Source organism: Penicillium diatomitis (assembly GCF_028827545.1).
Source record: "Penicillium diatomitis strain IBT 30728 chromosome Unknown utg000001l_segment0_segment0, whole genome shotgun sequence".
Lineage (NCBI taxonomy): Eukaryota > Fungi > Ascomycota > Eurotiomycetes > Eurotiales > Aspergillaceae > Penicillium > Penicillium diatomitis.
The window spans coordinates 2,115,313-2,129,710 of NW_026623173.1; the positions used below are offsets into that span (position 1 = coordinate 2,115,313).

Sequence of the window (14,398 nt, forward strand, 5' to 3'; positions counted from 1 at the left end):
TGAGGAACTTTGCGCGGGTTCTAGACAAAGTAGAACTAGCGCTGCGTTCTCACCATACACGAGTACTTCGTACGGTGCTACACAGAAGCTTGATACACAGGTTTAAATTCGGGGGAAATAGATATCAAAATTATTCTCTGGATCCAGAAGCATTAGTGCCCTTAAACTCCTCTTGTGCTCTAACCATCATGGCATACTCTATCCTGCCACCGAGAAGATGGAGTCGGCATTGAAAAGTGGCCTAGGAACACTTCTCCAATGAGGATACCCATAATAACAGCACAGAGAATGCCGACGTTGTATGTCATCACAGCAAGCATCCTGGATCATCATTAGTGCGTGTCGGTTATTATTTAGCGAGCCATAGACATACAATGCATACCCCGTAAAGGCGCGGACGCCCTCCAGCATAGAACCTATAATGTCCTGCGACCAGTTCCATTTTCTATGTGGGCGAAGCGAGTGATCCAAGCGGGGATGAGGATCGACACCATGAGGGTAAACTTAATTTGGGTACATCGGATGGGTTGTAATGCGAATGAGTTGGTGTTCTGTCCAACTGAAGTTTCAAAATCCCAAGAAATCGGTTGAACAAAGCGAGAAGGATGAGAAAAAACAGCGAAATGACATATGAGATAACCGTACTTGTCGACCACCAGCTAAATAGGATTGTGACCTTAGTGCTGAAGGTAAAGACCATTGGCATGGCCATATATGTACCGTTCCCGGTGTCGCCAGTGCCATGTTTAGCACGCTCACTGTGATCCATCATGCCCTTCACATGATCCATCTTGCGGGCGGGTTCTAGCACGAGCGCAGTGAATGAAAAGTGGGAAAATTGCAAGCTATATAAGAAATAATAAGCATAGAGCCTTCTGACGGATTAATCTCACCTCATATTGTGCCCTGGGATGGTTCGCCGTCACGCGATGAATAAAAGTACAGCTTCTTGTGAAGTCCCAAGACAAAGACAATCACAGGATGCGTAAGTCAGCGCACCATGACTTGGAATAATGCTTCAAATAGGGTGCGTCTGCAGTTGGCTGCAAGGTTTGAAGCTTCTGATTCCTTCCCGTCTCGTGTATGATTCGACGATGACCAATTTCTGTGGGTTCCAAAGCGCAAATTTGCTCATATCACATTTGTGTTCGATGCGGTTTACATAGCAATCTCACCGGTCCAGCATCCATGTATGCTCTCCATGAAGCATTTGTTATTCTTCTTTCCACTCCGACTCACGAACCCACATATTGCTGGCTCAATCTATACATGGTAGAAATTGAGCAATGCTCTGCATTGTCGGCAAGAACTCTCGCCAACAATCGATCTCACCAAACAAAGTTGAATTCCCTGGGATAAAGATTTATCGTGCTATGGAGTAAGGGGAAGGCCATTCTATTCAACCACCAGCATGCCCTTTCCAATACCAGGGATGGGGTCCGTCGCTCTATTCCTCGGCAAGCATGCCCTGCATCTTATAACCAGGGCTCAGCTACCAACACACAGTGAATGGAATTCCGGGCCCATTCCATTCCGGTACTATGTCATAAACTCACCCAAATAATTTAGTGGCCAAGAGGAGCTCTGTCGGAGGGTGGAAGCCAAAATCGCAGCTAGAAAGCGCCGAAACATCATGGAAAGTAGCCTAAAGCTTTAGGAGCTGGTAATCTTCTTCCTTCGCACAATATTACTCTCCTACTGGGCACTGCCTATTTTCAACACTTGGGAAAAGATTCATTAAGTAATTCACATACCGTCATTCAGAAACAGTACCACGATACCTGCGCTGGCGTTAGACGGTAAACACTCGATTTCAAAATCCTCACGCTCGCGATTATCCGTGGGGAATGAGCCACGACCCAAAACTTAATTGAAGACCTCCTTTATATAACTAGTATAGTCTCGTGCTACCTATACTTCTTCCGAAGAGTCCTCCTAGCGGGAGCGGAGTCAAGGTTATATGTATTGTTGTGAACATGACAGGAGGACTTGGGTTGCGGACTTGGATTTCTTCTGCAGAAGAAATCAGTCTCGGAGGACGGGACACACCCACCACGTGTGCCACGCGTACTGTTACGAGTTGACGGGAGTTAGCGGACTTGGATTGCGAGCTTGGATTTCTTCTGCAGAAGAAATCAGTATCGGAGGGGAGATACCGTTAACCACGCGCACCACCTAAAAAACTTGGGATGTTACTGTAGCTTCTTCTTCTTCTTTCTCTTTTCTCCAGCTCTTGAGATCCTTGAACACCACGCAGACAGTTGAATGAAAGTTTATGAGTCCTTCTGAAGCTTTTCCTAAGCTGGCGTACAACAGACGATAGCATTTTTTGTGAGGGGCACTGACGCGGAACAACGTCAAGACTATGTATACATAACCCACACGTGATCCGTCAGATGTACCTTAGGACGTCCCTACGTAGTCCTCTCTTAGAAGAATCCATCTCTTTTGCCTCACATCACTCAACAGTGAGGGGCCAGTGCGCAAGAAGTGAGAGAGGGGTGTGAGACTCGCTCTTTCTCGCGAGGGATTCGCACCATTCTCAAAATACACCCACGCTTAGCACCCCTTGTCGCGCGACTGACGACATTCAAAGGCAGAAAGGCACTCCAGGCTACTAATAGCCGTACTTAAGCTACACGCCGGTTAGTTAGTAGTATGGTGGGTGACCATATGCGAATTCTTACTGTTGTATGTTTTAGCTTTTTTGGTCCCTTACATATCAGACTTCTGATTTACTTACATGAGAACAGATTCAAATCGTTAACCTATAAACCTACGGCTTAGTTACCGTTACTTATCTTAGATCATCAGAATTATACGTGAAATTTCATCATTTTATAAGAGACGAATTTGATTACTAGAGTGCCTAGCAGTTTGGTTTCGGCTCGGACTTTTTATCAAGGGTCATAGGAATGCCTCATAGAAAATTTAGCACATACGACCATAGGGTGTGGAAAATAGGGCTTCCCGTCCGCTCAGCCGTACTCAAGCCACACGCCGGTTAGTTAGTAGTATGGTGGGTGACCACATGCGAATCCTAACTGTTGTATGTTTTTCACTTTTTGCATGATCTGACTACTTATATTAGATCCAGTAGACCTTGCAATACATCGCTTGGTGATTTTTCTGGATTTGCACACCTAGTCAGCCGTTCCAATAGCATATATAGCAAAGACCAAGCCTAGACGGTAGCAGTTCCTCATGAAGTGCTAAAATGTGCGTAGGAGCGGTAGGTATTCAATGCTAAGTTCCTGCCGCGAGTTTATAAGAATAGATCAAGTAGGTGACAGGTGCCTGGAAGGTAACTCCCTGTCTTCGTCGTCCTTACCTGACCTGTATGTCTAAAAATTCACCCCCATTCTAGCACTATGCTGCGTCCCACAAATGGTTTAATGTGTTCGTTTCAGTGGACTGATCGAAGCGTTAGTAATTATGGAATTAAAAGAGCAAGCCGACCTTCGAAGGGATTTATTTCTCATATTCAGATCTTCATACAAATGAGTATCTGCTCTCGAGTCCAGATTATTGTAGCCTACCACTCTTAGGAGGTACTTATCTTCAAAGAATGAGGCCATGTCGCGGATCCACACGGGTCTACCTATTGGTCAGATCGCCTACATGCCCTTAAAGAGGAAGATGGTGGGTCGCTTCGATGTCATCTGGCACGACGAAACAACCAAACGCATCTTGCATCTAGCCATCTACTGCTGAATCTCGAAGGCCTATGCACGCATCGTGGGAGAGTACCACTTAATTTGCGACCGTGTTTTCTCCGCTCAGTTGATGGGAACAACCTGAAGGAACATGGCGACCTCGCCAGGAATCCCGCTGCTCTCTGAACGGGAGAATTCTCACTCCTCTTCTCATCGTAGGAGGCGGGATGGTTGCAGTGAATGTCGGAGAAAAAAAGTAAAGGTAAACCTGCCTGCAAAGAGATAGATCCCCATCAACTTAAAGCTGACTGAGAGGTCCCCTTTCAATCCCAAGTGTGACATGCATCAGCCAGTTTGTTCTCGCTGCCAGAGGTATCCCCGAGGATGTCGTTACGACTTGAAGATCATCGATCGGATGCCAGTGAGGCAAAGACCGCAAGCAAAGTCTGATCATGCAAGTCTCGTGGAGCTGGCGACGTCTGCCACTAGTTGCACACGAGGGGCTAGAGATCAAATGAAGTTTGTGCGCCAGCCCCTACTCAATGATTCCCCGTTTTTGTTCTCGGAAGAATCACGGTTCTTGATGCACATTTTCGCCACGCAAACTGCCCAAATGCTGTTCCCGGCAGCACCTGAGTTCTTTCTCCGCAGGATGATCAGCGCCGCCTTGGAGACGCCACATCTTCTATACGCGCTGTTGGCTAGCTCATGTAGCCATCATGGCCGGCTTGTCCGCGATTCCAGCCCGGCCTCAAGGGTTATCTTGTTGAAATATACCAGTCTGGCCATATCCGGGCTCAGAGAAGCGCTTTTGGATCCGGAGCAGGCGACGAAAGCCGAGACTGTCACAACTGCAATGGCTTTGTGCACAAATGATGTCTGTAATGGGGATATGGACGTAGGGCGCGCTCACCTTCGTGGGGTATTACGGCTCTTGATGACGTTTCTTGAGCACGAAAGGATGTCATATCACAAGATGAACGACACATACGTTCAATGCCTGGTGAAGTGGTTCAGAAGTATGGATGTTCTGGCCGCGCTCTCGGGAGTACACGGCGAGTGCATTCATCGTCCGGGTAGTGGCGCGTTGGATCAGCTGTCAGACCACACTAGCTGGCATGTTGATTGTATTAGCGGCTACTCGTTAAGGCTAATGCCAATACTGGCGAGAATATCAAAGCTGGTCAAAGAGGTAAGACATCTCGCCCATGGAACAGTGGAAACAGATTGTGCACTGCCGCGCGGAACAAGGATCCAAGCCGAGGAGCTTGAAATGGAGCTTTACCAATTCCTTGAGCCTCGTACGTCGAACGACGCGTTGTCTTGCGGCGGAAGTGTCGTTATTGAATTGCGTTGCTCCCATTTTGCTTTTGTCCACGCTGCACTACTTCACCTCCACCGGCGGGTGCAACTGCTTCCCAAGGCCCATATCAAGGTTAGGACAGATGTCGCAAACATTCTCGATATCTTGCGCTTCATCGAGCCCGACTCGTCTATGAACGTACTGCTTCTTTGGCCAGTATTCAGCGCCGGATGTGAGACTGAAGAGTGGGAGGTACAGAATGAAATCTTCACTCGCATGGGGCACATGCAGGATCGGGGCATGGGTAACTTTACCAGGGCCAGACAGGTTTTACGTCAATATTGGACATTCGGTAGCCATCTACCTTGGGACCTTCACCTTGAACAACTTGGGCTTCAGCTCATACTGTTCTAGCTTCTATGTATCACTGAATGTGGGAATGGTATCCTGATTTTCTCAAAACGAAGGTCGCTTTGTACACATTGCTCACGGAACGCTCTGCCCCGACCTCATGCTGAGGATGATTGCACCGGAATGTGCTCATACCACTCGCGCATAAAGCTTCGTAGGGCTTTGAGGCCCTCCAGCATGACCTCGCGTTCGGGGACATACCCAACTCTTACATATCCTCTGAAGTCACGTCCGTTTCCAAAACACAGACTTCCCGGAACTAACATCAATCCATGAGTCTCCATCAACCTCTCACACAAAATCACGTCATTCACTGGCTGTCCTTCTTTTGCGAACTTGAGGAAAGCAGTTGTGCCGGCTTGTGGCCTGGTCCACGACACGGTCCACGCAAATTCACGGACGAAAGCTTGTAAGTCCTCAAGATTTCGCCGCGCCAATTGATAATTGCGTGCCAGCAAGTTGTCGACTGTTGGGCTGGACAGAGTGTGAGAAGCCACGCGATCATCAAGCTGTCCAACAGAGATGATTGTGTAGTCGCGCGCAGAAGCAAATTCTTCAATCATTGCGGGACTTCGTGAGGCAATCCAGCCCACCCGAATCCCAGCCAGACTGAAGGCCTTGGACATGGAGCTAGTTGCAACAACCTTGTCGTATCCTAGATCAAGGATTGAGGGTGGACCATCTTGTTGATTGGAGTTAAGAGAGTGGAAAAGTGGCCGGTAGACTTCGTCGCTATGAATAATCAGGTCATGTTGGCGGGCGACCTCGACGATAGCTTGCAGCATCTCTCGATCAAGGACCGCACCAGTCGGGTTCTGTGGATTGCTGGACCTCTTCGTCAGCCCATGCGAAAATGAAGTCCACCTTCAGCGAGACTTACTTCAGAATGATAAGCTTCGTGTTGGGCTTGATCATGGATTCCAGCTCTTGCACATCCAACTGCCAGCCTTGGTCTTCAGAGGACTTCCACAGACTGACCTCTGCCCCTAAAGATTGAGGCACAGAGTACAACTGCTGATACGTGGGATATTGGCAAATAACATGATCTCCAACGCCAACGTTTGTATACAAGCCCAGGAAATTAGCCTGAATCGCACCATTTGTGACAAGGATATCTTCCGGGCGCAGAGGATCGGAGGTTCTTGACGAGTACAGCCGGGCAATGTTCGACCTGAGAACGCTAGACCCCCGGATGGCACCATAGACTTGTTTCTGCGAATAGTCTATAAGATCCGTTTCAGAGCCAGATAACACCTGGAGATCATGCAGAGAGACAGACGCACGACACGTCTCGGCGAGATTTTGCGTGGCATCATTTTCATACAGGTCCATCCACTGACGGCGTTAGTACGAGAGGGAACATAATCAGAGGGGACCAGAGGGTGTCTCACTCGCTCCACAGCAAACGTGTCGATTTTGACCATTATTGACAACTGCTGAATGAGAAGGGCTCGAGGCAGAATCTGGAAAGTAAACCACAATATGGAATAATATCTTGCTGTAATAGAAAAGTAAGTAACGAGCTCCATCCGCTTTATATCCTGAGGACATGACAGTGGATCCTGCATAGTAACATGGCGATTGGTCAGATCGGGTCCATTACCCATTTCGGCAGCTCAGTTGAGAGGGACTTGAGTCATGCGTGGAATCCCCAGACTCCACACTCACCTCCAAACTTTAAGGTTATTGTGTCAAGATATGGAATAACGGTATAGATGCGGAGACTTTAGTAATGCCCGCGTGACATCCTTTATCAGTCCTCTTCTAACACCTAAGCATGGATTTTTTCGAGAATAGAAAGTCGATATGGACCATCTGTTTGCTTTGTCGACGATTCTCCCTCTAAGAATGCATTAGACGTGAGCATACAGCGGATCATCTCAACTCTTGTGTCCAACATGTTACCACAGACAGGGACACTTGCTGCATCAAGATGGACACACATATGCCCAAATGTTTGAATTTCAAGGAAATTCCCATTGGATGGCTAGTCGCAAAGTCGGCCGGGTTCTTGGATTCTCCCATGTACCTTTCAACATATGCACTTTTAAGTTTCCCTGTTGGATTCCAAGGTAATTTCAACCGAACACAGTAGCCGCCAAGCAGACGGGCGCGTTCAGGATCCGGTATGAACGTTACTCCGAGTGGAAGCAAGTGCTTTCCCATTCTAGACGAGATCATGGAAAGACATTGTCGACGGCCTTGGGAAACCAGCCTCGTCGCGACATGCTGCTGCAGCGAGTCTATCTTCAGCAATTTATTGAAAAAAGTCGACATTACCTACCTTATCCGTTAGGGGGCACCTCTGGATTTTGTTTGACCACTTGTGTCAAAACTTCATCAATTTGTTTGCACAATAATATATCAGATAAGATGGAAGGACGATCAATTGACCTGGGCGTGTGAAAGCCCGTAAAAGGAAGACTCGTTTGCTTCAGCCCAACCAACACGACAACCAGGGATTAGAAGCTTGCTGAAAGATTCGTTGCTCACTAAATCCCCGAATGAGCTGTGAGGACCTTTGTCAAGTGAGGGATTGTTGTCGATCAGACGCATGAAGGCACCTGTTGGGTATGATTCCGTGGTCTCAGCAAAGGTGAGAAAGTCATCGACATCCTCACGGATAAGCAGGGCGTCAATCTTGCGAACAAATCTGATCAGTTCCTCGCGCCGATGATGATTCATTAACATTCAGGATGTCTTGGAAAATGTAAGTATGCAGTAGATGGTATGTTGAAAGACTTTTCGGCACGGCCTGCGTGGTTTCTTCGTTTGATATGAGTAAGAGCATGCAAACCTAAGCAGCTCAAGTGGAAGAAGCATGTAGAAATAAGTTGTCCAATCTGAATCAGAGCTCCTTTCTTCCTCGGCGTCCGTTGGAAGCTTCGCTAATTCGTACTCGAGTGTGTAAGTAACCAGTCCAGGCTTATTTTCCGGATTCGGTTCCATACGGGGCTGCATCCCCAAACATTCCAAAGACTAGATGGTATGTTGGCTGGGACAAGCCATATCATCTTCGTCTGCAGGGGGTTACTAAAGACTAAGTGCTGGACATATTTTACCTGGCGCTGTCCGTTATACAGATTCAATTGGCAGTTATGGAATTCCGTAAATGGTAGAACTGTGTCAGTCAGCGCGCCATTGGCTCTCATAGCGGCGTATGACCTTCGTCTGATCCGTACCCGAAGCCATGCTTCGATGCGGCTTTGTTGGAGAGATTCTGCAAAGCGGCCTCTTTGAATAGATTAACCGGAATGAGATCTGGGAAAGGTTAATCACAGAAGACGTTCACTGGGTGCATTGTAGAAGTCATTTGAGCGATGAAAAGTGATGCAGAATAAAAGGTGTAAGATACTGGACATTGGTCACTTTATCTTGAGCTCAAGGTCATCCTACAGTAGCTACCTAACGCAGTCTGCTAATTCAAGGGGTCTCCGGTCTACCTTCCACCTTAATTAAGGTACAGTCCACGACTCAGTCGGGCACAATATTGGCAGACGCATGGGACCCGTGCAAGCTGAATCAGCTGGGGAGTTGAAGAGATAGAGTCAATTGTATTTACCTCTATCTAAAATATCTGAAGACTGATATGCATCGGAGCTTCAAAGAGTAGGATGCGCGATTCGAGTACTCCACTGTGTTGCCTGGTATGAATTGGGATCACAGTAAAAATTAGGAACATAAGACCCTCTTTTTATTTGGCAAAGGGCCGAGAAGGTCAATATACAATAAAATCCGTGTTCTATAGAAAGTGCGCCAGTCCTTTTGAAAGCAAAATATCGTGTTCGTGAAACGACAACGCATAAAAAGTCTCTTCGTGTCTCATGACCTCATTATGGCTGTTGCCGTTTAAAAACTGCCACCTATGGTAGTGCGGTTTTTCTCTCGTTTTTTTCAGGTAGCTTCAATTTTGTATGATCTTGAAGAACCTGGAGAATCGTTTGCAGTCGCACAGGCTTCGTCAAAAATAGATCCATGCCCGACGCCATCGCATCGCGTTGAGTATCAGCCTGGGCAACGCCAGTCAAAGCAACGATTACTACTCGGGCGTGCGGCTTCAAACTCCCCTCGAAACGACGAATTTGTCGTGTGCTTTCTAGGCCGTCCATGACGGGCATTGAGATGTCTGTAACCGCTGGTCAGCAAAATCGTTGACATATCTTGTGCGGGTCCTTGGTAGTGGAGATTTACCCATTAGTACAAGACAGACCCGAGACGAATGCTCGGTGAAGATGTCGAGGGCCTCTTGCCCGTTCTGTGCAGTGAGATAGTCGAGTTTCAGTTTTTTCATAAAAGCAATCAAGAGTGCCATGTTGATAGGATTGTCATCTACCAACAGCACGAGTGGGGAATCCTGCCGAGACGAGGAGTCGATGACAAGCGCGTCTCTGGTAGTAGGTGCGGATGTTGGCCCTTGCATTTGAGGGGAGGGTCGACACGAGAAATAATCTTGGGCATTTGGAGGGGGCGCGGGTCGTCCTAGCAAGTCTGCATCTGATTTTGAAGCCCAGTGTCCGATAAGACTAGTACTGGAAGAACACTTTGAAAGCTCTGGCGTGGTAGATCCGCCGGGATGGGGGCTCTGGTTCCGTCTTTCCTGGCGTTTGTAGCAGACTTCCAGAGACTTGGCTATCTTTCTCGGCCCACAAGGCTGGGCGATGAACTCAAGCACGTCAGTATCACCGCGCAGTCCGGCCGCCTTGGAAAGCGAATGGGCGATTCTTGGGGTTGGGCAGATGACAATGACAGGTGAGGTAACATTCGCCATGGATGAATCCGGCACAATGGGCTTTATCTCCAGGTTCCCCATATCCAGATATTGATGAGGCGCAATGTAAAAGTCGCAATGGTGGAAGTGCGCATCCGAAGGCGCAATTGTATAAACTTCCATTTGAAGCCAGTCTTCGCATATTTTTCGTAAAGACAAGGATAAAGCTGCATCGACTTCAGAGCTGCCTAAGCCTAGAATCCCAATACGTTTGTTGTCCATTAGACACCTTGTGGAGGCAAACAGATCATCTTCCGAGCTTTCAGTCGATACACTTCCCGAAAAACCCTGCCCAGTGGCATGGTCCAGGACGAAGGACACCGTGACTTGAGTGCCGACTTCCTTCACAGATGATACTTTGATTTCGCCACCAAGTGATGTGATTGTCTTTTGAACAATACTTGCGCCTAGACCATTGCCAGGCGATAAATTGTCCTCCTGTGAAAAGGCAGTGAAGTATCCATTTCTCACAAACTCCGGGCTCATTCCACAACCAGTGTCTTGAACAGAAATGGTGACTTGAGACCGCTCAAGCTCCTCGCCCGGCTTTGGATCCGCAGGCTTTGCTTCGGCAGAGAGAAGGATGTGGCCTTGCTGAGTATATTTGAGGGCGTTCCCGAGAAGGTTCGTTATAATGAGATGCCAGGCACCAGGGCTCGTGGTGAATTTCCAGTTTGGGGCATTATCAATATTGAGGATCACCGTCACCGCACCTGGCAAACCTGCAGATTGACTGCGGGCTGCGCTGGCACCTAGGGCACCTCGAAGTGGCACCCGGGATCTGTCAAAGAAGGCGAAGCCTGAAAAAACCGTTTCGACAATGCATTCTACTGCATGGTCTATTTGGAGGCTCGATTGGGCACTGGGTTCGGCAGCTGGTGTTGATCCAAGGCCATGAGTTCGCTCCATATCGTTTATACTGGAGAACTCAAGCAGTTGATTGATCGAGCCGAGCAAAGTATTGGCGCATGAGGCTACCGTATGCACAAATCCTCGTTGAAGAGCATCCAAAGCTGTATCACTCAAAAGGTCTGCTGTGCCAAAGATGCCGTGGAGAGGAGATCGGAGCTCGTGGCTCAGACTGGCGAGTAAATCGCGCTTGGCCTGTTCTGCAAACAAAGCGCCAAGTCTGTGAACTTCAGCTATGAGGCTGGCTCCAAGCGCCATGCAAAAGTTCAATTCGTCCTCGAGAGTAAAGATGCGCTCGGGGGATTTCGTCCATGCAATTGTCCCGGCATACCATCTTGACTTATGAGAGTTCCAAATCGGAGAGAAAAGCACACTTCGAGACTCAGGAGCCAATTTGCGTAGAGTCAAAGCATCCTGTCGCAAAATCGAGCTTCGTGTCTTTTTGTACCTTTTCCCCGGACGAGGATAAGGATTTGTGAAGATACCATCGCTCGTGTCTCCAGTTGAGATGGCACCATCTTCACCAAAATTGAAAATCTTGCCTCGAGGATATCGACGCAAGAGCCCCGCAAGAAAAGCTTCAGATATTGAGATTTGCGCATCTCCCGTCAATTCTTGGTTGACACTGGCTGCAGTTGAGGTAGCAAACCCGAGAATCTTGGCGGGTTGCACTGTTGCCGATCCGGAATTTTGAGCCCTTGCATCGACAATCTCGGGCGGTGCAGTCTTTCCTGAATCAATGCCCTCTTCTTCGCTTGCGGAGCTCCCGGGGTTGCTCTCGCAATCGGACTTGTTGCTTGCCACCAAGGCATCTTGGCCGCTGAAGTTGGCGTCAAAGTAAGCGACCCCCTCAACCTCGATGCTTTCCCGCACAACGTTGGCTGCACGTGAGAATGTCGCTTGGACTTGTTCTGTCAACGTTTTCCTTTCAGTATGGGTCTTGACTCTAGCTGACTTGGGGGAGTTAGATCGATTCCTTGTGGACTGTGATGGTAAATCTGATGGTCCATGCTTCTTAGAAGCCTTCGAAGGAACGTGAGAATTGAGACGGAATGGCATGGAACTTTGACCCTTCTTCCCGCCTACGGCATTGGTCAAAGCTTCCACACGTTGTTTGTCTTGCTGTCGGGTATTCAAGTGGCCCTCCACATCGTCGACCAGGCCAGGACTCAAGATTTGACCGTTTTGTTCTAGCCAGGAAGTGCGCAGACTCCCTTTCCCTTCGAGGAAACTTCCAAGTCCGGCCATCATGCGCTCGCCGCGAATGTGCTGGGCACGCGATCTAGTTGTGACTAAATAATCCATGACGGTCGCTGCCATGTCCGACAGGAACTTCAGAATATCGGGGCCAGGCACTGTCCGAGGTTTGTCGTCGAGAATCGTGTAGGCACCGATCACGACGCCTCGGGGGCTGAATATCGGCGCACTAGCTAGGAAGCGGATACTGGGGTAATTGGAGACATCGGGATGGTTATGATACGTCTCGTCCAGAGAAAGATCAGGGATCACGGAGACTGGGAGTTTTGCGAGAGATCGCGAGACGGACGACGGGGTATTCGCAATGGAGGCGCATAAACTGCGGTCGTAAGACATGGTACACGCCCCGACCCAGAGCTCATCCCGAGCGTCATGGTCGGCTTCATCTCGCAGACTGAGCGTCCGAGTGGCTTCGGTCAATATGTATTGTTCGTGTCGACCGAAAAGCGAGATGATGACTCGTTTGGCGTCTAGCCGTAATGCGCCTAGTTGCGCGAACGCCGACAGGGTGGGATCAAGTGATGGATGCGCAGTGAAGTTGGCGGGGAGAGGATTCCAGTCGACGTGGTGTAAAGGAGTTGTCACAGGCGGCAAGTATCTGTTTAGAGGCAAAAAAATGTAAGTGAGACTCTGTCCAGCGCATAATCTGGATGAATTCCGCAAACGAAGAAAAACTGGGCGAACACTGACTTGAAAAATTCGATTTCCCTGGTCGTACCGAAGCTTTCCGGCCTTGACTGGTTCTCCAAAAGAGAGACAGGTTGGGACATTGTTGTTGCCCCAACCATGTATTGTAGGTGCACAGGCAATGAGTGCAGAAAGAAGACACTCGATCTGCGATGAAGGATCCCGAGTTGGTGGCATGCGGGGCCAAGTCGACGGGGAAAACTTATTTTGTGGCGAATGAGATTGGAACAACTCAAAGTGGGAGGGTGGAGGATGGATGGTGGATCTTGGAAAGCCGACCGATCCCATGGTGGTGGGAAGATGCCACGATCTGCTGGAGCAGTCGTTCAGAACCACCAGCCACATGGCTTTGTCTGATTTGAATCGTGCATTGCAAGGAGTTCGAATCAGTGGATACTGATAGGAAAGAGTCGAAAGTCGAAAGTCGAAGGAATGCATGCATCTCCAGTCCCCAAAAAGAGTGGAGACCTGTTTTCAATCTAGAATCTGGTCCTGAGCATGCATGCTTGGTTGATTCTGTCCTGAGTTGCCCGGCGGGTAGTTCAACAGTTGCAGGATCGATCGATAAGGAGCCCCGTCTGCCAAGTCCGTCAGGCTGCAAGGCCACCAATGCGCCTCCCCCACATTTCCAGCTCCGCTCGAAATTTACCTGTGCGCTCCATTCATGATTCATGCAACCATATCGGCGGGCAACCGCCACTGGATCCATTATGCACCGCTGCCTTGGAGCGGGGAGACCCTCTTGGGGGCGCGTGGCTGATGAGAGGAGATCTTAGCCCCATATTGAAAATGACCTTTAAAATGCAATTTTCATCGCAGTCAAAATCCCCGAGAATCGCTCTCAGAATCGGATTCCCTCTTCAACCCTCTTCCCATCTGACGACCGCCCGCGGGTTCTCGGCAGAGACCTTCCCAAAGTGAATAAATACACTTACATCAGACTGAGAAGAATTTCATCAAGTAGGGCGATGAAGTCTGATCTTTCTATCGCACCAGGGCAAAGGTTTGTGTCAAGTATGTGCTGGGTCAATCTACGTCGAGTAAAAGGACCTAGACCAACCGACGGTTAATTAAAGGGAGCTAGGTACCTTTGCAAACGAATATTTCGGATAGCGTATCGATAAAATGAAAATAGAAAAAGACACCTTTGTTGCCTGTTTTCACGCCGTAGAGTAGTGGTAGAGAACCTGTTAGTTAACCTACCTCCGGCGTCTCCATCTAAGCATGCGTATACGCTCATGCCTTCCGATTCCAAACTCAAGATCCAGCACTGTCTCCAATACGAAATTAACTGGAAGCTTGGCAGCACGCCCGGACCAAATCCCACGATACAGCCGTCCGCGCGGTGTAGACTTTAGGGTGTAGACTAGGTACCTGCTCCGGTACTAGCCTAGTACTGGCGCTCGA

At 48.7% G+C, this 14,398-nt stretch overlaps 5 protein-coding genes across 5 annotated transcripts; 1 reads left to right on the forward strand and 4 right to left on the reverse strand.

Annotated features, from left to right (window-relative positions):
- Nucleotides 1-179: 179 nt before the first annotated feature.
- On the reverse strand, nt 180-790 carry N7539_000616 (copper transporter family protein; the record flags this gene model as incomplete). Its single annotated transcript, XM_056930220.1, has 3 exons — nt 180-321; nt 374-503; nt 646-790. The coding sequence occupies 3 exons, from the start codon at nt 788-790 to the stop codon at nt 180-182; spliced, it is 417 nt and encodes a 138-aa protein (XP_056794513.1).
- A 3,380-nt stretch (nt 791-4,170) lies between these two features.
- N7539_000617 (transcription factor domain-containing protein) lies at nt 4,171-5,373 on the forward strand (the record flags this gene model as incomplete). Its single annotated transcript, XM_056930221.1, has 1 exon — nt 4,171-5,373. The coding sequence occupies one exon, from the start codon at nt 4,171-4,173 to the stop codon at nt 5,371-5,373; it is 1,203 nt and encodes a 400-aa protein (XP_056794514.1).
- A 95-nt stretch (nt 5,374-5,468) lies between these two features.
- On the reverse strand, nt 5,469-6,794 carry N7539_000618 (putative aminotransferase; the record flags this gene model as incomplete). The annotated part of the gene is made up of 3 exons (XM_056930222.1): nt 5,469-6,195; nt 6,251-6,705; nt 6,762-6,794. The coding sequence occupies 3 exons, from the start codon at nt 6,792-6,794 to the stop codon at nt 5,469-5,471; spliced, it is 1,215 nt and encodes a 404-aa protein (XP_056794515.1).
- Nucleotides 6,795-7,755: 961 nt separating this feature from the next.
- Nucleotides 7,756-8,061, reverse strand: N7539_000619 (uncharacterized protein; the record flags this gene model as incomplete). Its single annotated transcript, XM_056930223.1, has 1 exon — nt 7,756-8,061. The coding sequence occupies one exon, from the start codon at nt 8,059-8,061 to the stop codon at nt 7,756-7,758; it is 306 nt and encodes a 101-aa protein (XP_056794516.1).
- A 1,172-nt stretch (nt 8,062-9,233) lies between these two features.
- Nucleotides 9,234-13,168, reverse strand: N7539_000620 (putative sensor histidine kinase/response regulator; the record flags this gene model as incomplete). Its single annotated transcript, XM_056930224.1, has 3 exons — nt 9,234-9,496; nt 9,562-12,902; nt 13,023-13,168. The coding sequence occupies 3 exons, from the start codon at nt 13,166-13,168 to the stop codon at nt 9,234-9,236; spliced, it is 3,750 nt and encodes a 1,249-aa protein (XP_056794517.1).
- Nucleotides 13,169-14,398: the final 1,230 nt, after the last annotated feature.